Source organism: Cherax quadricarinatus, chromosome 32, assembly GCF_038502225.1.
Source record: "Cherax quadricarinatus isolate ZL_2023a chromosome 32, ASM3850222v1, whole genome shotgun sequence".
In the NCBI taxonomy this organism is placed as follows: Eukaryota; Metazoa; Arthropoda; class Malacostraca; order Decapoda; family Parastacidae; genus Cherax; species Cherax quadricarinatus.
The window spans coordinates 299,114-321,100 of record NC_091323.1 but is presented as its reverse complement, the minus strand read 5'-3'; the positions used below and the strand labels follow the sequence as shown (position 1 = coordinate 321,100).

The window sequence follows — 21,987 nt, the reverse complement described above, 5'->3', positions numbered from 1 at the left end:
GTGATTGAAGGCATAATCTCTTTTAGCCCAGGTTAGACGCTCACAGTAATTAAGGATGCATGTATATACTGTATATTGCGTATTGTGAGTCGATTTATATTTAGCCCTCGACTTGTTTATGGATAAATGAATGAGAAAGAAGGGAGGAGACAAGAATAATTGGGTGACAGTGAATGTGGGTAAAGTACATAAACACACACACACACACACACACACACACAGCAGAAACTCTCACAGAAAGACTCCAACCACGACAGTCGCAACGCAACTGAGCAATCTAAACCAAATCCCACACACTGTTCCCTCTGCCACCAACCCCCACATCACAAACCTCACCCCAACAGCTGCCCCTTATGGGCATTCTGATCCCATCCCCTCATCACAAACCCCACCCACACCACAGCCCCCCATAGGCCCCCACCAAGGCTCTCACTCCCCCAACCCCAATATTCTCGCAGGACCACAGTGATAGAAAAGCTGAAGGTTTGGTACACAAACGCGGACGGAATAACAAATAAATATGAGGAGTGGCACGAAAGAATCGGCGAGAAATCCCCAGACATCATAGCAGTCACAGAAACGAAACTCGCTGAGTCAATAACAGACACAATCTTCTCAACGGGATATCAGATCCTGAGGAAAAATAGGAGTAGAGGGGGAGGAGGGGTTGCACTGCTCATAAAAAACAGATGGGGACTTGAGGAAATGGAAGGCATGGACGTGATTGGAGAAAGGGACTACATAGTAGGTACAATTCAGCTGGAGAACATAAAGTAGTCATTGGAGTGATGCATAACCCACCACAGAACTGCAGGAGGCCAAGAGAGGAGTACGAAGAAAACAACAGAACAATTGTGGACACACTGGCTGAGGTGGCAAGAAAAGTTCACTCGAGCAGAGCAAAGCTACTGGTAATGGGCGATTTCAACCACAGGGAGATCGACTGGGAAAACCTAGAGCCACACGGGGGTCCCGAAACACGGAGAGCCAAAATGATGTGGTACTTGAAAACCTCATGCATCAACATGTCAGGGAATTCTACCAGAGAGGGGAGGATGAGCCAGCAAGACTGGATCTTGTGTTTACCCTGAGCAGTTCAGACACTGAGGACATCACTTACGAGAGTTTTGATTATATAGTAGAGTTACAAGTGGAGAAGGTAACTGGAATTGAATGGGAAAAGCCAAACTATAAAAGGGAGGACTACACAGGTATGAGGAACTTCCTGCAGGAGGTTCAGTGGGACAGAGAACTGGTAGGAAAATCAGCAAACGAGATGATGGAATATGTAGCAACAAAGTGCAAGGAGGCAGAGGAAAGGTTTGTTCCCAAGGGAAATAGAAATAATGGGAAGACCAAAGCGAGTCCTTGGTTCACCCGAAGGTGTAGGGTGGAAAAAACTAAGTGCACCAGAGAATGGAAAAGGTACGGGAGGAAAAGGACCCAGGAAAATAGAGAGATTAGTAGAAGAGCCTGAAACGAGTATGCACAGATAAGGAGGGAGGCCCAGCAATAGTACGAAAACGACATAGCATCGAATGTCAAGTCTGACCTGAAACTGCTGTATAGCCACATTAGGAGGAAGACAACAGTCAAAGACCAGGTGATAAGGCTAAGGAAAGAAGGTGGAGAACTCACAAGAAACGATCAAGAGGTATGTGAGCTCAACATGAAATTTAAAGATGTATTTACAGTGTAGACACGAAGGCCTCTGGGGGGACAGACCAGATGGGGACACCAGCAAGGAATATACCAACAAGTTTTGGATGACATAAATACAAATGAGGAGATGAAGAAGCTGCTAAGGGACATCGATACCTCAATGGCAATGGGACCGGACATCTCCCCGTGGGACCTTAGAAAGGGAGCAGATATGCTGTGTGTGCCACTTACCACAATCTTCAACACATCCCTGGAAACTGGGCAACTACCTGAGGTATGGAAGACGGCAAATGTAGTTACCATTTTTAATTAAAAAAGGGGACAGAAAAGAGGCCCTAAACTATAGATGTGTGTCACTGACGTGTGTAATATGCAAAGTTATGGAAAAGATTATCAGGAGAGTGGTGGAGCACCTGGAATGGAGCAAGAGTATAAACGCCAACCAGCATGGATTCATGGAATGCAAATCCTGTGTCGCAAACCTTCTGGAGTTTTATGATAAAGTAACAGAAGTAAGACACGAGAAAGAGGGGTAGGTTGATTGCATCTTCTTGGATTGCAAGAAGGCCTTTGACACAGTTCCTCACAAGAGATTAGTGCAGAAGCTTGAGGATCAGGCGCATATAACAGGAAGGGCACTGCAATGGATCAGAGAATACCTGAGAGTGAGGCAACAACGACTCAAGGTACGTAATGAGGTATCACAGTGGGCACCTGTGACGAGCAGGGTCCCACAGGGGTCGGTCCTAGGACCAGTGCTATTTTTGGTATGTGTGAACGACATGATGGAAGGGTTAGACTCAGAAGTGTCCCTTTTCGCAGACGATGTGAAGTTAATGAGAATTAAATCAGATGAGGATCAGGCATGACTTCAAAGAGACCTGGACAGACTGGACACCTGGTCCAGCAACTGGCTTCTCGAATTTAACCCCGCCACATGCAAAGTCATGAAGATAGGGGAAGTGCACAGAAGACCGCAGATGGAGTATAGGCTAGGTGGCCAAAGACTGCAAACCCCGCTTAAGGAGAAAGATCTTGGAATGAGTATAACACTGCGCATGTCTCCAGAAGCACACATCAACCAGATAACTGCTGCAGCATATGGGCGCCTGGCAAACCTAAGAACAGCGTTCCGATACCTTAGCAAAGGAATCGTTCAAGACACTGTACACTGTGTACGTCAGGCCCATACTGGAGTATGCAGCACCTGTTTGGAACCTGCACTTGATCAAGCACGTCACGAAATTAGAGAAAGTGCAAAGGTTTGCGACAAGGTTAGTTCCAGAGCTAATGGGAATGTCCTATGAAGAAAGGTTAAGGGAAATCGGCCTGACGACACTGGAGGACACGAGGGTCAGGGGAGACATGATAACGACATATAAAATACTGTGCAGAATAGAAAAGGTGGACAAAGACAGGATGTTCCAGGGAGGGGGACACAGAAACAAGAGGTCACAATTGAAAGTTGAAGACTCACATGAGTCAAAGGGATGTTAGGAAGTATTTCTTCAGTCATAGAGTAGTCAGGCAGTGAAATAGCCTAGCAAGTGGCGTAGTGGAGGCAAGAACCATACATAGTTTTAAGACGAGGTTTGATAAAGCTCATGGATCATGGAGAGAGAGGACCCAGTAGCAACCAGTGAAGAGGCGGGGCCACGAGCTAATACTCGACCCCTACAACTACAAATAGGTGAGTACATACACACACACATGTGTGTATGTATGTATGTATGCCCAGCGAGGGAGAGAGGAGTCAGCTCTGTTGACTGAGTGAAGTGAGCGGCCAGAGTGAGGAAGAGGCAGGTGTGGGCATACTGAAGTGGTAGGCCTATAGGTGGCAGCACCAGCATGATGCGAAATATGAACTTAGCTGGCAGACAGCATGGGCTCTCTATGCAGACAGTACAGGCTGTCTACATTTGCTCGGCCACCTACCACATGATCGTCCCTGACCATGACTGGCTATAAAGAAACTTTATGTATATATATATATGTAAGTGGACATGGAAAAAGTTTCCTATAGGGAGGGAAGAAAAAAACAGGTGGGGTGTGCTAAACATCGAGGTCATAGGCAGTGAGCGTTGATAGGCATCACTGCACACCTTCCTGTATCTGGACAGATACTGCAACGCAGGAGACATTGCTGCGGCTGAGCTGTGACGTAACAGGGTATGGTTTCCTCTGGAACAGTGAAGCAGTCATCGTAGGAGTCGCTGCAGGTTTCATTCAACCTGGGGCACTACCTGCTGGTGCCCTTGAGTGAGGCGCCGTCAGTACTCGGCAACTGGGCAGGACTTCTTGTGGCAAGCTACTCAGGACAACATTTCTCGACTGGTACTGTCACTGGGGCTGTTACTGCCGGTGAGTGTGGAGCAAGTCGTGGCAGAGACGACTCGACAAAACATCTGAGAGTCGTGACATCATACACCAGACTGCAGTGAGTGAGCTATCAGTCAAAGTGACATCATCTGTGTGCAGGAGCTCACTGAAGCTATGACACGAGGCTGACACAGTGCCTGCTGATAGGGCTTAAACTTCGGCTTGATGAGTGTCATTCTCTCGGCAGTTGGAGTTATAGCAGAGGTTAGTCTAAGCATCCCCAGACTTGTTTCTCTACATATAACTGCACTCTGAAGGTCTGGAGGTGAAGTGAAACAAATCTCTATGTGAATCATAGCAGGTACGATTCTGCAGGACATCACAAGCGGCGAACAATAAGAGCTTTCTGTACAAGAGGCTCGGACGATCAGGGCTGACTAATATCAGCTGTCAAATGTGTGGGTCACACTGGGTGACAAGTAACACGAGGTGCTACACAGTAGTCTGGGCTCAAGACCTGTGGTCCACACACACAGCTGGGCTGAAGACCACACAGGACGCATGGAAAACTGTGCACACCCACACTGCACATGCGATACTACCTGGCTTAAACTAGCAAATTATGCTTTTCTGTGCAAAAATCGACACTAAGCTATACACGAACTTTTGGGAACACTGACTGAGAGGAATTAATTAACACATGACATACTTCTCTCAGTCTTCTCGACAATACTGAAATAATTACTAGAACACTCAGTGTGACATCATGTGATGTCAGGCATGACGTCAATAGACGTCTTGTGACGTCAGGCAGACATCGTGATGTCATGAAGTCGGGCAGCATCGTGAGTGACGTCGTGAAGTCGGGCAGCATCATGGGTGACGTCGTGAAGTCGGGCAGCATCATGGGTGACGTCATGAAGTCGGGCAGCATCGTGGATGACGTTGTGAGGTGACATCAGCGGACTGATGCTGCAGCAGACCACAGCATGTGGCCTAGGACGTCTGGTTTGGTAACCCATGTGGCTTGCAGATCCACGTGTCATCGTCGACACCCCTAGTGGCTTGCTTCACTTGGCGTCGTGATCTACATGGCATGCTGATCCACTTGGCATGGTGATCCACGTAGCATGGTGATCCATGTAGCTTTGAGTGGCCTGAGGCACTCAGATACACAGCTCTGGCAATGAATTCACACGGAAAACAGCAGAGGGAGTGATGGCAGTGGTGGTGTATGGTAGTGTGGTGGCGAGGAGCGTGGGTGAGTGCATGGCGAGGGAGGATCTGGCCACTTCCTCCTCTCCCACCCACAAAACGGCGAAATACTCACACTGGACGCAGAAATCGCCACAAATCATCTCTGACTTGCTGAAATAGCCGTGCCGAGCTGAACAACAACAGCAGAACATACAAGTGACACTGAACATGTGACTTGAGAAACAGCATAGGATGCTGTTGCGTGGAGTCACAGAGATGCCACTTAAAATTCTCAAAGAAATTCGGTAAATTTCTTCCAAATCCTGCTTGTACCTGTGTCTGGATGCTGAAACGTGCAGACACGACATCAGGATAACTCATTGAGAGATGGATGCTTCTTGTGTGGGGTGATGAAGTGAAGACAACTTCATCTCTCTTCCTCTCTCCGGGCAAACGCACTTGCCGCGAGGCACCAATGTCACCAATGTTTACGAGGTTTATTGTGTGCCTCTGCCTCACTCTGGCCGCTCATATCACTTAGTCAACAGGCCTCACTCCTCCTCTTCCTCACTGGGCATGGCCTTCCCGGGCCATGGGCACTTAACACATGTGTTAGTGTACCCCACGACATTGGAAATAAAGTAAAAAGCCTCCGAAGCCTTTATCATTACTCCCCGCTACCAAAAATCACCAAATAATCTCATTTAACACACATCACACCCACCCACACACATGCACATGCTTGTGGTGGGGACAGCAGCAGTGATTCGACCTCTGCTCCCACAAATAGGATAAAAAATGGGATCTCAAAGGTAGGACATAGAGGAAAGGGGATGGAGGATGGCTGAAATGAGAAAGATTCATAGGCAGAAAGGCTCAAGAGCACAGTGGAACAAGAGTTGGACAAAAGGTTTAATGAGTGAAGATATCTGCATAGAGTAAGAAGTGGGAGTTAAGAGCTGAAGCTGCTCAGGCAAAGATGCTGAGCCTGGCAGAGGAACTGCAAGTGTTCAAGTAGGATGTAAATGCAAGGACCAAAAGGAGCAAAGTGTTGGGAACAGGAACATCAGTGGACATTGATATTGCAGAAGGAATATCAGGCCACTGGGGTGTCCAGAAGCTAAGGGAAACAAATAAGATGCTTAAATTGGATCCAGAAAACTGGATGGAAAATAAATGAGAAGAGGAGAGGTCACTATTTATTCATTGGCTTCAGGAGGCTGAAGGAATGACCTATGATGATAGAAGACAGGGGACAAAAAGAGAGATTAAGAGCATCATCACAATGATAGGTGAGAACATGTCCTGATAAATTTTCACAGACTTGGGGGGGGGGGGGTTAATTCGAGGGGAGAAAAAATCGCCCAGTCAAATTGATTCTCTAGACAGAACTGGTACAGAACAGGATCTTACATGAGAAACCACTATTAAAAGACTCCCAGAAATATCAGAAAGTGTACATCAAAAATGACAGAACACGAAACAAATGGGAACAACTGAGAGGAAGGGTAAGAAGATGCCAGTGACAGGAAAGAGAGATAGGGCAGGCATGAACAGACAGGAAAGCTCAACTTCAGTGGAAACACCAAACACAATAACCAGAAACAAGCCACTCCAACAGTAGTCACCCAGCACCAGCACTAATATCGCAATTACTACAGCCTCCCATAATATCCTACCATCCTTTCCCATCCCCCAGAATATAGCACTGGAAAGAAAGCTGAGGGTAAGGTACACCAATGCAGATTGAATAACAAGAGTGAGGAGTGGCAAGAATGAATCATTGATGCATCCCTAGACATCATAGCACTCAAGGATATAAAGCTCAGAGGGATGATGTTTCAGTTCAACTTGGGTCATTTATTGTACTTATACATCATGCTTATTTCGTTGTACCATTTTCCGAGGACATGCGATGGCGTGGGTGCCTCAGAGCTAATTTCATTCTACTCCTCGTTTGGTGTACTAGCCTCCATGAGCAGTATATATAGTACAGTAACCACAAACAAGTGGTATTTATGGTCCAGTGAATTTTTGCTCACCACGAGGCTGGCTAAAACAACACGTGTTCAATCCCCCGGCTAGTCACAGTGTTGTTATTGATTAAATACCACTCGTTCATGGTTACAATATATATATTGCTCGTGGAGGCTACTACACCAATCGGGGAGTAGAATGAAATTAGTTCTGAGGCACCCCCACCATCGTATGTCCTCGGATCACGACACAACACCTAGCTCTGCTGGTTGCATGATTCTTGTAGGATTGTATGGTCCAGTGGGTTAGAGCGTCGTCAATTTTCACTCACCATGAGGCAGCTAAAGCGACATGGGTTCGGCTCCCTGGCTAGTTGCATTGTTAGTATTGATTAAATACCTCTCGTTCATGGTTACAATACTATATATACTGCTCGTGGAGGCTAGTACACATAAGTAAATTTCAACTGAACTGTAGTGATATATCTCAGGCGGATATTTCCTCTAGATAAATCACTGTTGATTTGATATCAATAATATTATATTTATCAATGTGCCTAACTATCTATGACAGCAACTGTTACGTTTTATGTACATACATGACTAACATATCAGTTATCTTTCAATTGTCGTTTGGGACAGACCTGCAGCTATTATATGATCCTGCGACTGGTTACTCTGTTTATTACTACCAGTTGGGACAAGCTGGACTCTCTGCTCATGTAATGAAGGTGAGTACAAGTTTTATATTAGAATCATATTACTGATGGTATAAAATGCCGACGAGTTCATATGAGACACGTGTGTAACACTTGGGAATCTTTATTTCCAGAACTTATCACCTGTGTACTAGACATATGTGTAACACTTGGGAATCTTTATTTGCAAAACTTTTCACCTCTGTACCAGTCATATGTGTAACACTTAAGAATCTTTATTTCCAGAACTTTTCACCTGTGCACCACCCTTCTTCAGATTCATATAATACATGAGACAGCAGCAATATTGAGGTGATCATATTCTTAGCCTTCAGGGGTGAAAAATAAGTGTGCTTTGTTGTTTATCATCCGATTTCTTTCATTTTTGGTGTACTTTAAGAAGCATATATTCTTCCTACAATAACGAAGCTTCAATTAGCTAGCCCAACAAACAAATGAGAAAAAAAATATTTACAAAAATACATATTTGGCAGCAAGTAACCAAGTATTAATAATAATAATATATTTATTTACTACAAGTACATGTACAAGGTAATCAGGCCTAGCTGACATCAGTAACATATTACTGTATAGAAAGCCACTTGTTATGCTGAGCATTTCGGGCAAATTAAGTCAGTTTTGTCCCAGGATGCGACCCACACCAGTCCACTAACACCCAGGTACCCATTTTATACTGATAGGTGAACAGGGACAGGGACAGCGACAGCAGGTGTCTTATGGAAACACGTCCCTAATGTTTTCCAGCCGTACGGGAGGATCTCCGGACTTCAGCGTGTGAGCTGAGTGTGCTAGCAATGGAGCTACAGCACTGCGATCAGTTGTTTTCGCACTCCCTACTGATAAAACATTGTTAGTCCGATTTTATCACGAACCTCAATACTGTGAAAATTTGTCTGGACTGCCTCCAAGTGAGTCGCCTACCCTGGCAAGCTCTGTTGACACCAAGCTCTGAGGTCGGTACCTCAGCCTCACAAGTGGCTTATAGGACAGATTTTCATAAATGATTGATGTTGCAAGAAATCTCGCCTGCATGCACATTTAAAGGACTAACTTACTTGATGATGTAGAATCTATTCTGGTCTTCAACCTCCCTAAGCTTAGCCCCTTTGGACTTCCCCTCAGAAACCACATGCAACCGGGAGCCTTAGTTCCTGCAATATTCAATCGTTATTAGTGACCTGCCTGCACCTCAGAAATTCCTATTTCCAAGGGGGGGGGGTGAATACACTAGAATACTATGCAGAAAGTGACACTAGCTTCTAGGCTGACAATAGACGCTGGTACGTACTGGGCATGCACTGCCAGCTGCACAAAGGCCTACAGCTCAACTCACTCACAACTTTCCCCAGACACTGGCCAGGATCCTAAGAAAAAGTGGAGGTCTTGTCTTACTGTATGGGCCTGCCGGAGGAGGACATCTACGGTACATCGAGGTGCCTCCACCAGATTTTCCCAGGTCTAATATGTGAAGACACGTGGGGGCGCCGCCTGCTGATCACGGCACATGTTGTTCAGATGGTATCTAGTCTTAGAAGGAAGCTCTGGCGTCTTCGAGACCCATGCCTCGTCATTCAAACTTGTGCTGCCAGTTCTCCCTAGCTAACATAACCTAGTGTTTGCCTACATTCGACCTATTACTACCTATGTTAAGGTCTTAGGTCTACATTATTATTATCTACAGTTCCCTCAATAATCCTAATATTAGTGTACTAGCAGTATAAACTACCTACTTCTTCCCTGAAGGGTAAATCTATCAATTAAGAAGTACCCTCCAACCACCTTCGCCAACCCGGGTGAGTGTGTTTGTGTTTTGGGTGAGTGTAAGGGCCCTCGAACGGTGTGTTTTTCCCCGTTGGGACTTCTCCAACCGAATAAGTTCCAAGAAATGCTGTAATTTATTCTATCTGCATTCCCCCCCTCCCAAAAAAAAAATGTTCGTAAGGTTTTGATATTTAGCAAAATATCCGCCTTTTACCCCCACAAATAAAAAAAAAATTCAAAATTAATTTTCCCAGCTTATAAAACATTATTTTATGTTTGCTTTCAAATGGCGTGGGATCAAGAAATAAATGAATAGCTTACTTTCAAGATAATCGACGAAAATGCGCGCATAGCAAATCACTTGAAAAAAAAATATGGAGAAAATTGTTTTTTTCAGTTTTTGCATACCATAAGAGTGATCTTACACAGTTAGACCTTCATAAAGTCCGTTTTCTCTAATGTTATAGTCCCTGGAGGTATAAAAGAGAACGATATATAATGTTACAGTCCCAAGTTTTATTCACAAATACAGTTACATAAAAAAACCATACCACGGGCGGGACTTGAACCTGCGGTCAGAGAGTCTCAAAACTTCAGACCGTCGCGTTAGCCACTGGATCAGCTAGCCACAATAAGATTCGTCCAACTAGGCATATTTCTACACCATAGGAAGGTTAGCATAGGCACCACTGTGACCACAAATGCAAGTTTTTACAGACGAATCTCCAGCTAGCGTGGCCGTGACGAACTCTATCTCAAGTCCCCTCAAAGCCATTAACATGAGTTTTGAGACTGACCGCGGGTTCAAATCCCGCCCGTGGTATGGTTTGTTTGCAATCGTGTCATTACGATTTCGTGAGTACAGTTACATAAATTATCATACGGTGCCCAGTGGCCTGGTGAATAAAGCTCTCGCTTCACACGACGAGTGTCCGGGTTCGATTCTCGGAGAGGGTAGAAACATTGGGTGTGTTCTTTACACCTGTTGTCTATGTTCCCCATCAGTAAAATGGGTACCTGGGTGTTAGTCGACTGGTGTGGGTCGCATCCTGGGACAAAACTGACCTAATTTGCCCGAACTATTCAGCATAACGAGGGGCTTTCTATATAGTATTATGTCAGCTATGGTCTGTATACCTTGTACATGTACTTGTAGAAATAAAATTATAATTATTATGTTGGAGACTCCAGTGAGCAACTTGCTAACTCAGCAAATATTCTCAGAAGGCTTCTGATTAGTTCTCCGACTCCATAATAGCTCCTTCTACTCTATAACGATGCCAAATCGTGAATTATTATATTAGAAAGAATAATAAAAGAAATAACTAAAAACAATCGGAAAAACAAACTGAAAATTCACAGTAAAGAACTCGGCAGGAGATGCAACATTCAGGGGCGCCACGAGTACACTGAGAGACAACACTGTCAGGGGCCCCAGACTGTTTAACTGACTCCCAGCATGCATAAGGGGGGATTACCAGTAAACCCCTGGCTCTCTTCAAGAAGGTGCTGGAGAGGTACCTAATGTCAGTACCTGACCAGCCGGGCTGTGGTTTGTACGTCAGTTTGCTTACGGCCAGTGGTAACAACCTGGTTGACGAGACCCTGCCCCACCACGAGGCCTGGTCTCAGACCGGGCCAAAGGGGTGCTGACCCCCAAAACCCTTTCCAGGTATACTCCAGCTATATGAACACGTAAGCTACGGGTGGCGGTGTCACCATAAATGTTATAATGACTATAATTAATTGTCTAAACATCGAACAACAATGAGACTTATTCCAAAGTGTTGCCAAATTATTAAAGTACTTTTCTATAAGTTTAGCCCAATTTTCGTATTGTTTCTATTATTTCATTTATTGTTTTTTAATGCAGGCGCCAGGTGTGTCAGTCTCCCCTTCATGGCTGAGAATTTTTCTTCTCCAGCGTAAGAATGAATGATAATGAGTTGGTTTTAAAAACACAAAAAATACTTCTGTTGTAAAACTTGAGGCTATGTTTGTTGAGCAGTTTAAGACACTTCTTGCAGCAGCCAAGGCAATTATAAGAACAGTTTTAAATGTTAATCACTAGGAGTTTAGAGTAAGTATGAATGCTGGTTCTCAGAAGATACCTGAATTACTCTTCGTATTTTCTAAATGGTGTCATTAAGTGTGTAGGTGAGACTTCTGATCAGATTAATCTTCTGTTTCAGTGGGTGGTATTTACAAGTTTATTACAACCAGGTCACAATTAAGCAATTTATCATTAGCTATCTCTTCACTGGTTGATTCTCACCTCCAGTCTGGAGAATTTCATTTAAATTATAGGACTCGCAGTTCCTTCTTCTCGCATTTGTTAAATTCAATAAACAAAATTTCGAAGTCTGTGATAACTGTGGAAACTTTTTTTTATATAATTTTCCTATAATTGCTATTATAATGAAATACAAATGTTAAGTCGTAATGTTAATATTGTGTATTAACGGTAGTCAAACTACTTGAGGAAGCGAGTGAGTGTTTCCAACTGAGTAGGGAAGATGTGTAGATGGTAGGTGGCAGTGTTGGTGACACAGCGGGGGTGGTGTAGATGGTAGGTGGCAGTGTTGGTGACACAGCGGGGGTGGTGTAGATGGTAGGTGGCAGTGTTGGTGACACAGCGGGGGTGGTGTAGATGGTAGGTGGCAGTGTTGGTGACACAGCGGGGGTGGTGTAGATGGTAGGTGGCAGTGTTGGTGACACAGCGGGGGTGGTGTAGATGGTAAGTTAGCAGTTCTGGTGATACAGCGGGGGTGGTGTAGATGGCAGGTGGCAGTGTTGGTGCCACAGCGGGAGTGGTGTAGATGGTAAGTTAGCAGTTCTGGTGACACCAGGGGGGGAGGGTTGTTGTGTAGATGATGAGTTAGTAATGCTGGTGACACCAGGGGGGGGGGGATTGTGTAGATGGCAAGTTAATAATGCTGGTGACTCTGAGGGGGAGGGGGGGTTGTGTAGATGCCAAGTTAATAGTGCTGGTGACACGGTGGGGGGTTGTGTAGACGGTAAGTTAAAAGAGTTTGTGACGGGGGAGGGGTTGTGAAGATGGGAAGTTAGTAGTGCTTGTGACACCGGGGGGGGGGGGGGTTGTTGTGTAGAGGGTGAGTTAGTAGTGCTGGTGACACGGGGAAGGGGGGATTGTGTAGATGGTAAGTAAGTAATATTGGTGACACGGAGGGAGTTGTGAAGATGATAGTGCTGGTGACACTGGGGGAGTTGTGTAGATGGTAAGTTAGTAGTGATGGTGACACCGGGGATGGGGTTGTGTAGATGGCAAGTTAATAGTGCTGGTGACTCCGACGGGGGGGAGGGGGTAGATGGCAAGTTAGTACTGCTGGCAACAAGGGGGGGGGTTGTGTAGATGGCTAGTACTGCTGGTGACAAAAGGGATGTATAGATGGCTAGTAATGCTGGTAACAAGGGGGGGGGCTGTGTAGATGGCTAGTAGTGCTGGTAACAAGGGGGGGGCTGTGTAGATGGCTAGTAGTGCTGGTAACAAGGGGGGCTGTGTAGATGGCAAGCAGTGCTGGTAACAAGGGGGGGCTCTGTAGATGGATAGTAATGCTGGTAACAAGGAGGGATTGTGTAGATGGCTAGTACTGCTGGTAACAAGGAGGGATTGTGTAGATGGCTAGTAATGGTGGTAACAAATAGGGATTGTGTAGATGGCTAGTAATGCTGGTAACAAGTAGGGATTGTGTAGATGGCTAGTAATGCTGGTAACAAGGAGGGATTGTGTAGATGGCTAGTAATGCTGGTAACAAGTAGGGATTGTGTAGATGGCTAGTAGTGTTGGTGGCAAGGATGGATTGTGTAGATGGCTAGTAGTGCTAGTGACAAGGAGGGATTGTGTAGATGGTTAGTAGTGCTGGTGACAAGGAGGGATTGTGTAGATGGCTAGTAGTGCTGGCGACAAGGAGGGATTGTGTAGATGGCTAGTAGTGCTGGTGACAAGGAGGGATTGTGTAGATGGCTAGTAGTGCTGGTGACAAGGAGGGATTGTGTAGATGGCTAGTAGTGCTGGTGACAAGGAGGGATTGTGTAGATGGCTAGTAGTGCTGGTGACAAGGAGGGATTGTGTAGATGGCTAGCAGTGCTGGTAACAAGGAGGGATTGTGTAGATGGCTAGTAGTGCTTGTGACAAGGTGGGATTGTGTAGATGGCTAGTACTGGTAACAAGGAGGGATTATGTAGATGGCTAGTAGTGCTGGTAACAAGGAGGGATTGTGTAGATGGTTAGTAGTGCTGGTGACAAGGAGGGATTGTGTAGATGGCTAGTAGTGCTGGCGATAAGGAGGGATTGTGTAGATGGTTAGTAGTGCTGGTGACAAGGAGGGATTGTGTAGATGGCTAGTAGTGCTGGTGACAAGGAGGGATTGTGTAGATGGCTAGTAGTGCTGGCGATAAGGAGGGATTGTGTAGATGGCTAGTAGTGCTGGCGACAAGGAGGGATTGTGTAGATGGCTAGTAGTGCTGGTGACAAGGAGGGATTGTGTAGATGGCTAGTAGTGCTGGTGACAAGGAGGGATTGTGTAGATGGCTAGTAGTGCTGGTGACAAGGAGGGATTGTGTAGATGGCTAGTAGTGCTGGTGACAAGGAGGGATTGTATAGATGGCTAGTAGTGCTTGTGACAAGGAGGGATTGTGTAGATGGCAAGTAGTGCTTGTGACAAGGAGGGATTGTGTAGATGGCTAGTAGTGCTTGTGACAAGGAGGGATTGTGTAGATGGCTAGTAGTGCTTGTGACAAGGTGGGATTGTGTAGATGGCTAGTACTGGTAACAAGGAGGGATTATGTAGATGGCTAGTAGTGCTGGTAACAAGGAGGGATTGTGTAGATGGCTAGTACAGGTAACAAGGAGGGATTGTGTAGATGGCTAGTAGTGCTGGTAACAAGGAGGGATTGTGTAGATGGCTAGTAGTGCTGGTGACAAGGGGGGATTGTGTAGATGGCTAGTAGTGCTGGTGACAAGGAGGGATTGTGTAAATGGCTAGTAGCGCTGGTGACAAGGAGGGATTGTGTAGATGGCTAGTAGTGCTTGTGACAAGGAGGGATTGTGTAGATGGCTAGTAGTGCTGGTGACAAGGTGGGATTGTGTAGATGGCTAGTAGTGCTGGTGACAAGGAGGGATTGTGTAGATGGCTAGTAGTGCTGGTGACAAGGAGGGATTGTGTAGATGGCTAGCAGTGCTGGTAACAAGAAGGGATTGTGTAGATGGCTAGTAGTGCTGGTAACAAGGAGGGATTGTGTAGATGGCTAGTAGTGCTGGCAACAAGGAGGGATTGTGTAGATGGCTAGTTGTGCTGGTAACAAGGAGGGATTGTGTAGATGGCTAGTTGTGCTGGTAACAAGGAGGGATTGTGTAGATGGCTAGTTGTGCTGGTAACAAGGAGGGATTGTGTAGATGGCTAGTTGTGCTGGTAACAAGGAGGGATTGTGTAGATGGCTAGTAGTGCTGGTGACAAGGGGTGGAGAAGGTTGTCTGCTGATCGTCACGGTTTTTTTTTGTGACGCAAGGGGAGAGGCCATAAAGAAAATTGAATCTGTGAACGCTGGTCGGTGGTGATAAAATATCAATGATTCGGGGTCAGCACAGCTCGCCCAGGAAGTACGCCATTGTTACCTAGCAACTAGATTACTGACTGGCCAGTTAGATTCTATTTGTTAGGTAGGCATTAGGGTGTCGCACCTGTTACACAGATGGTGAGTATATCAAAAATTTTCTTATTAATAATTACATTAAATTTTGTCACTATTCAGGTATAAAGTTGATTAGGAAATTCTTACCTTGTCTTTGTATTAGTGTTCCCATTAATACTTACTGGAGATCGGTTCTTTTGAATTTTATACCGTCCACATAATTTTAATTTACCAGAGTAGCCCTTTTTTTATTAATCTTAATTAATTTAATGTTAGGTCTGTATTTTTGTGAGTGGTGAAGGAGTGGGCATCGAGGGAGTGACAGTTCTGTGACCTACTGTGACTAAGTCCCACTTACCTCACCCAAATTACTTGCTTGTAATAATTCAGGTAAATCTCATGCAGTTAATTTCCCACAATAACCATGAAGGTTAATAATTGACACTTGATACAGTTTCTGGTGGGTTCTTTCATTTTGCAATGGTTAACATAGATTCTCGGGAAATATTCTTCACTGAAGTTATTTCTGACTGATAAAAGCACAAACATTCCTGAAAGGATATTCCCAGAGCTGTCCTGTACCCGGACTTGGCACCAGGGTTTCTTTTTTGTAGTGGAGGCTTAAGGAGGGAAAGATGGCTGGATGAGGGCTGGGGGATACTTGCATTAATAGATCAATCTCGCTGGTTTTACTTGAATTATGTATTTCATATCAATTACAATCTGATCGTTTACTAGAGATTATCATATTTCATAAGTGAGTGAAAAGAAATGTCCATATCAAAGAATATGAATAAAAATTTTATGAAACTCCAGTATACAACTTGTCATCATAATAGCCTTATTAACGTAATGATATATTGGAAGAAAATGTAATCAAATTAAGCACTAAACCGGAAAGGATCGATATACAGAAAGAGTAAAATAGATTCATTCTACTCTCAAATGAGAGACTCAACGTATTTGAAAAGTTGCGACAGTTTGATTCTTCTGTTACAGTTAGAAGCAAAAGTATCAAAGATGGCTTGGAATATCTACTTCAATGATCTTCAACTCATCCCAGAATCCCATGCATATGCAGACGACTGTACTCTGACATTTACTTATTAAAGAGAGGCGATACCAGCTGCTCTAAGCTGCATCAATTACTAGCTTACAGCTATATCCGCCTGGAAAAAACGATGGCAGGTGACATTTGCTCCTAAGAAAACACGAATGATGATGGTCTCTAGGAACCATGATGGAAATACTGGAGCAGTGTTAAGAATTAATTTGAGAGTGCTGGTATACGAGGATGAAGTTGATAGCCTTGATGTGAAATTTGACTCTAAACCACGTTGTAAATCTTGCAAACAAAGCGGCCATGGAGCTTGTTGCACTTAGACATATCTCGCATCTGCTTGACAGTAGAGTTTGCAAGATTGTATGAGGCACAAGTACGCTCACGCCTTGAGTATACTCCACTTTCTTGAACTGCCTGCTTCCCCATCTCATCTGCGACTTCTTGACAGAACAGAGAACAGAGGAAAACGATTCATGTCTCGCCTGGACCCAGCCTGAATAAATTCGTCATTTCAGCAGTTTTTTTCAACACCAGAGAGATGGTCTTGTTAATTATACAAAATACTGACAAGTTGAAGATTAAGACGCGTGTGCAACAGTTGGGTATCTTTATTGTTGAAACGTTTCGCCTACACGGTAGACTTCTTCAGTCAGATACAAAGGGAGAAGCAGTAATGAAATAAAAATGTTAGCAGTCCATTATCTTTGGAGAAAAGTATTTGAGGTGGTCAGTCCTTCATCCTGGAGAAGAGTTTTGTTCCATAATCTGGAACAATGTGAAGTTGAAGAGACAGTATAGAGAAGTATATACTGGCAGAAGGTGAAGTCCAGTTCACTAGAAGAAAGAATGTAATCATGGAGAAGGCAAGTCCTTCTCAGATCCATCCATCTTTTGCTAGCGAACTGCACCTCACCTTCTGCCAGTATACATGTCTCTATACTGTCTCTCCAACTTCACATTGCTCCAGACTGGAACAAAACTCTTCTCCAGGCTGAGGGACAGTGAGAAGATCAGTGCTGTCAACATACACATTTGGGGGACAGTGAGAAGACCAATGTTGTCAAGATACAGCACTTGGCAGTGAGAAGACCAATGTTGTCAAGATACAGCACTTGGCAGTGAGAAGACCAATGTTGTCAAGATACAGCACTTGGCAGTGAGAAGACCAATGTTGTCAAGATACAGCACTTGGCAGTGAGAAGACCAATGTTGTCAAGATACAGCACTTGGCAGTGAGAAGACCAATGTTGTCAAGACACAGCACTTGGCAGTGAGAAGACCAATGTTGTCAAGATACAGCACTTGGCAGTGAGAAGACCAATGTTGTCAAGATACAGCACTTGGCAGTGAGAAGACCAATGTTGTCAAGACACAGCACTTGGCAGTGAGAAGACCAATGTTGTCAAGATACAGCACTTGGCAGTGAGAAGACCAATGTTGTCAAGATACAGTACTTGGCAGTGAGAAGACAGGCTCTACACAATAAGACGGGCACCAAGTTACACTTTGGTTGTACCCTTTTCAAGAGCATCACTTCATCTGAGAACTTTCATCCTGATGATCGTATTAAAATGTTTCATAACAGATCGGCGTTCAAATGAGCTGAGACAGTTAACACCTCTTAGATTGTAAGTCAAGGTTGGAGCTCTTTATCTAACCTTGTAAAAACCAAACCTGTGTGTGTAGAAAGGGTATTAAGTATCCTTTTATAATGCATTCTTCCACACTTGGAAGGCCTAGTTGGCATCTTGGAGTCTGATGTACAAAACAATCTCTTCTGAAACCCAGAACCCACTACAGTTGTGCTGAAATCCCAGCCTATCTCTTTCTGTGACCATTGTGGCTATGCTTCCTTTATCTTGTAAATACAGAAACCATGTTTTTGGAAGCACCACTCCATCTGTAAGTGCTGATGTAGACAGCCTGTACTGTCTGCATAGACAGCCTATGCTGTCTGCCAGCTGAGTTCATATTTTGTGCCTTGCTCGTCCTGCTAACTATAGGCCTATGCCACTTCTGATGTTCAGACCTGCCTCTCACTCAGCAGCCTTCACTCAGCCAGCAAGGCTGTGAGGGAAAAGTTCAACAGATAGGAGTAGCGAGCGAGTATATGGTAACGACAGTTTGATTGCCGGCTGCTTGTTAAGGTAGGGTCAGTCTCGCTCCCGCTATCCCCTCCCCCCCTTTTCCCCCACCCCGATAGGTGACGTGTGGGGCTCCGGCCAAACAGTAATCACTCGACTCACAGCTCCCAACACAACTGTAAGTAAAAGCCTCTGCTCCTATTCTAGTGGATATTGGTTGAAAGCTTCACTTTTGACCAATAATAAACTTAGTCCTTTCAGTTTTAAGCTCCACATGAGACTTTTCGATAATCACCACCTTTTTTAAGTATCTTGAACTTAACATGGAGAGTGATTTCTTAAGCTTGGAATGACAGATCAGGTCACCTGCCAACCAACGAGAAGTGTTGAAGGAGATGGACTGAAACAGCCCATGAGACGTCATTCATAATCTACCTACCTGATTAATTGTACAAGACACTACCCCTCATCTTTGCAGTGGTAAAGAACCTGAGTTCCTGTCATCTGGACTGACTATTCAAGGCTGTAGACTCTGTGAAGAACTAGTCGTTGGGTTGTCACCAACACCTGTGACCCCTCCCCCCCCACATCATCATCAACGGCTACAATTTCTACAAGACGGTGTCAACCTCAACCAGACACCCCAGTATAACTGTACATATTAGCGTTGAATTCAAATTTCATTTTTCATTTTTCTGTCAAATATGATACACATTCATTTTTTCAATGTTTTATCTTTGCATTACTAAATAATAAAGAGTTTATCTTTGTGAATTATTATTTCTTTTTCTATTCATTAATTTTCCTGAGGAGCCAGCCTTGGTAATACTATTTGAAGTTGTTACAGGGCTGAGTAAGCCTTCACAAAGGCCTACTCCTCTCTCCCTCTCGGGCATGGCCCGGGAGAGCCATGCCCAAGAGGGCCTGTGTACCCAGATATCGCAAATAAAGTAAGAAGCCTCTGAAGCCTTATCATTGAACCCTACTCTGCAGGAATGACCAATAATCTGGTGAACATAGGTGGCAGCGGTGGTTGCAGCGGTTGTGTTGCCCGAGGAAGGAAGGAAGAGGAATGAAGGTGTCTTCACTTCTTCACCCTACACAAGAAGCATCCGTCTCTCAACGAGTTATCCTGATGTCGTGTCTGCATGTTTCAGCATATGCTGTTTCTCAAGTGGGTATGTGGGAGAGGAAGCGGCCGGGTTCCTCGCCTCACTCATGCCTCACTCACCTACCACCACACTCCACCACTATGTACTCGCTCCCTCTGCTCTGTTTTTTGTGTTTTTCACTCGAAGCTACGTAGATCAAGCCACGTGGATCACCAAGCCATGTAGATCAGCAAGCCGCGTAGATCACGAAGCCATGTGGAGCAAGCCACGTGGGGTGTGGACAATGCCACTTGGGTCTACAAGCCACATGGGTTACTAAGCCAGACACCCCAGGCCACATGCTGTAGTCTGCTGCCGCATCACACTGAAGTCACCTCACGACGCTGCCCGACTTCGTCACACCAGGACGTCACCTCACGATGTCGCCCCTTGACATCACCTCATGACATCACGCCTGATCGATAGTGTTTCACAGTGAGCAATATGTGTTGTCGAGAAGACTGAGAGAAGATATATGTCATGTATTAATTCCTCTCAGTGTTCTCACATATTCGTGTATAACTTAGTGTCGATTTTTGCACAGAATAATGTCATTTGCTAGTAAGCCATGTTGTACCACATGTACAGTGCGGGTGTGTGCAGTATGCCCAGACCTGCGTCTCACTCAATCAGCGGCCTTCACTTAGTCAACAAGGCCTCTCTTCCTTGCGGGCATGGCCCTCCCGGGCCATGGGCAAAAACACACTGCCTGTATACCCAGATATAGCAAATAAAGTAAGAAGCCTCCGAAGCCTTACCGAACCCCGCTCTGCAACGACGACACAATAAACTCATAATACTGATAAGACTATTCTGTCAACTCAGTGCTAATAAGTACTTAATGTGAAAGTGTCGAAATTGTGAGTGAGATTGACTGACTGGAGTTTATTAAGAGAGATCAATGAGAGTCGAGAGTTGATCAATGAGAGAGTCGAGAGTTGATCAATGAGAGAGTCGAGAGTTGATCAGTGAGAGAGTCGAGAGCTGATCTATGAGAGAGTCGAGAGTTGATCAGTGAGAGAGTCGAGAGTTGATCAGTGAGAGAGTCGAGAGTTGATCAATGAGAGAGTCGAGAGTTGATCAATGAGAGAGTCGAGAGTTGATCTATGAGAGAGTCGAGAGTTGATCAGTGAGAGAGTCGAGAGTTGATCAATGAGAGAGTCGAGAGTTGATCAGTGAGAGAGTCGAGAGTTGATCAGTGAGAGAGTCGAGAGTTGATCAGTGAGAGAGTCGAGAGTTGATCAGTGAGAGAGTCGAGAGTTGATCAGTGAGAGAGTCGAGAGTTGATCAATGAGAGAGTCGAGAGTTGATCAGTGAGAGAGTCGAGAGTTGATCAGTGAGAGAGTCGAGAGTTGATCAGTGAGAGAGTCGAGAGTTGATCAGTGAGAGAGTCGAGAGTTGATCAGTGAGAGAGTCGAGAGTTGATCAGTGAGAGAGTCGAGAGTTGATCAGTGAGAGAGTCGAGAGTTGATTAGTGAGAGAGTCGAGAGTTGGTCAGTGAGAGAGTCGAGAGTTGGTCAGTGAGAGAGTCGAGAGTTGATCAGTGAGAGAGTCGAGAGTTGATCAGTGAGAGAGTCGATAGTTGATCAGTGAGAGAGTCGATAGTTGATCAGTGAGAGAGTCGAGAGTTGATCAGTGAGCGAGTCGAGAGTTGATTAGTGAGCGAGTCGAGAGTTGATCAGTGAGCGAGTCGAGAGTTGATCAGTGAGAGAGTCGAGAGTTGATCAGTGAGAGAGTCGAGAGTTGATCAGTGAGAGAGTCGAGAGTTGATCAGTGAGAGAGTCGAGAGTTGATCAGTGAGAGAGTCGAGAGCTGATCAGTGAGAGAGTCGAGAGTTGATCAGTGAGAGAGTCGAGAGTTGATCAGTGAGAGAGTCGAGAGTTGATCAGTGAGAGAGTCGAGAGCTGATCAGTGAGAGAGTCGAGAGTTGATCAATGAGAGAGTCGAGAGTTGATCAATGAGAGAGTCGAGAGTTGATCAATGAGAGAGTCGAGAGTTGATCAGTGAGAGAGTCGAGAGTTGATCAGTGAGAGAGTCGAGAGTTGATCAGTGAGAGAGTCGAGAGTTGATCAGTGAGAGAGTCGAGAGTTGCTCAGTGAGAGAGTCGAGAGTTGATCAGTGAGAGAGTCGAGAGTTGATCAGTGAGAGAGTCGAGAGTTGATCAATGAGAGAGTCGAGAGTTGATCAGTGAGAGAGTCGAGAGTTGATCAGTGAGAGAGTCGAGAGTTGATCAGTGAGAGAGTCGAGAGTTGATCAGTGAGAGAGTCGAGAGTTGATCAGTGAGAGAGTCGAGAGTTGATCAGTGAGAGAGTCGAGAGTTGGTCAGTGAGAGAGTCGAGAGTTGGTCAGTGAGAGAGTCGAGAGTTGATCAGTGAGAGAGTCGATAGTTGATCAGTGAGAGAG

The 21,987-nt window shown here is 45.0% G+C and overlaps 1 protein-coding gene across 1 annotated transcript in view; it reads left to right on the top strand.

The window, feature by feature from the left end:
• Positions 1–21,987, top strand: part of LOC128690166 (integrin alpha-4-like) — a 141,948-nt gene that overhangs the window by 26,291 nt on the left and 93,670 nt on the right. Inside the window, exon 6 of the mRNA XM_070090420.1 lies at positions 7,797–7,885. Within this exon, the coding sequence (XP_069946521.1) occupies positions 7,797–7,885 (89 nt within the window). The remainder of the gene's footprint in view (positions 1–7,796; positions 7,886–21,987) is intronic.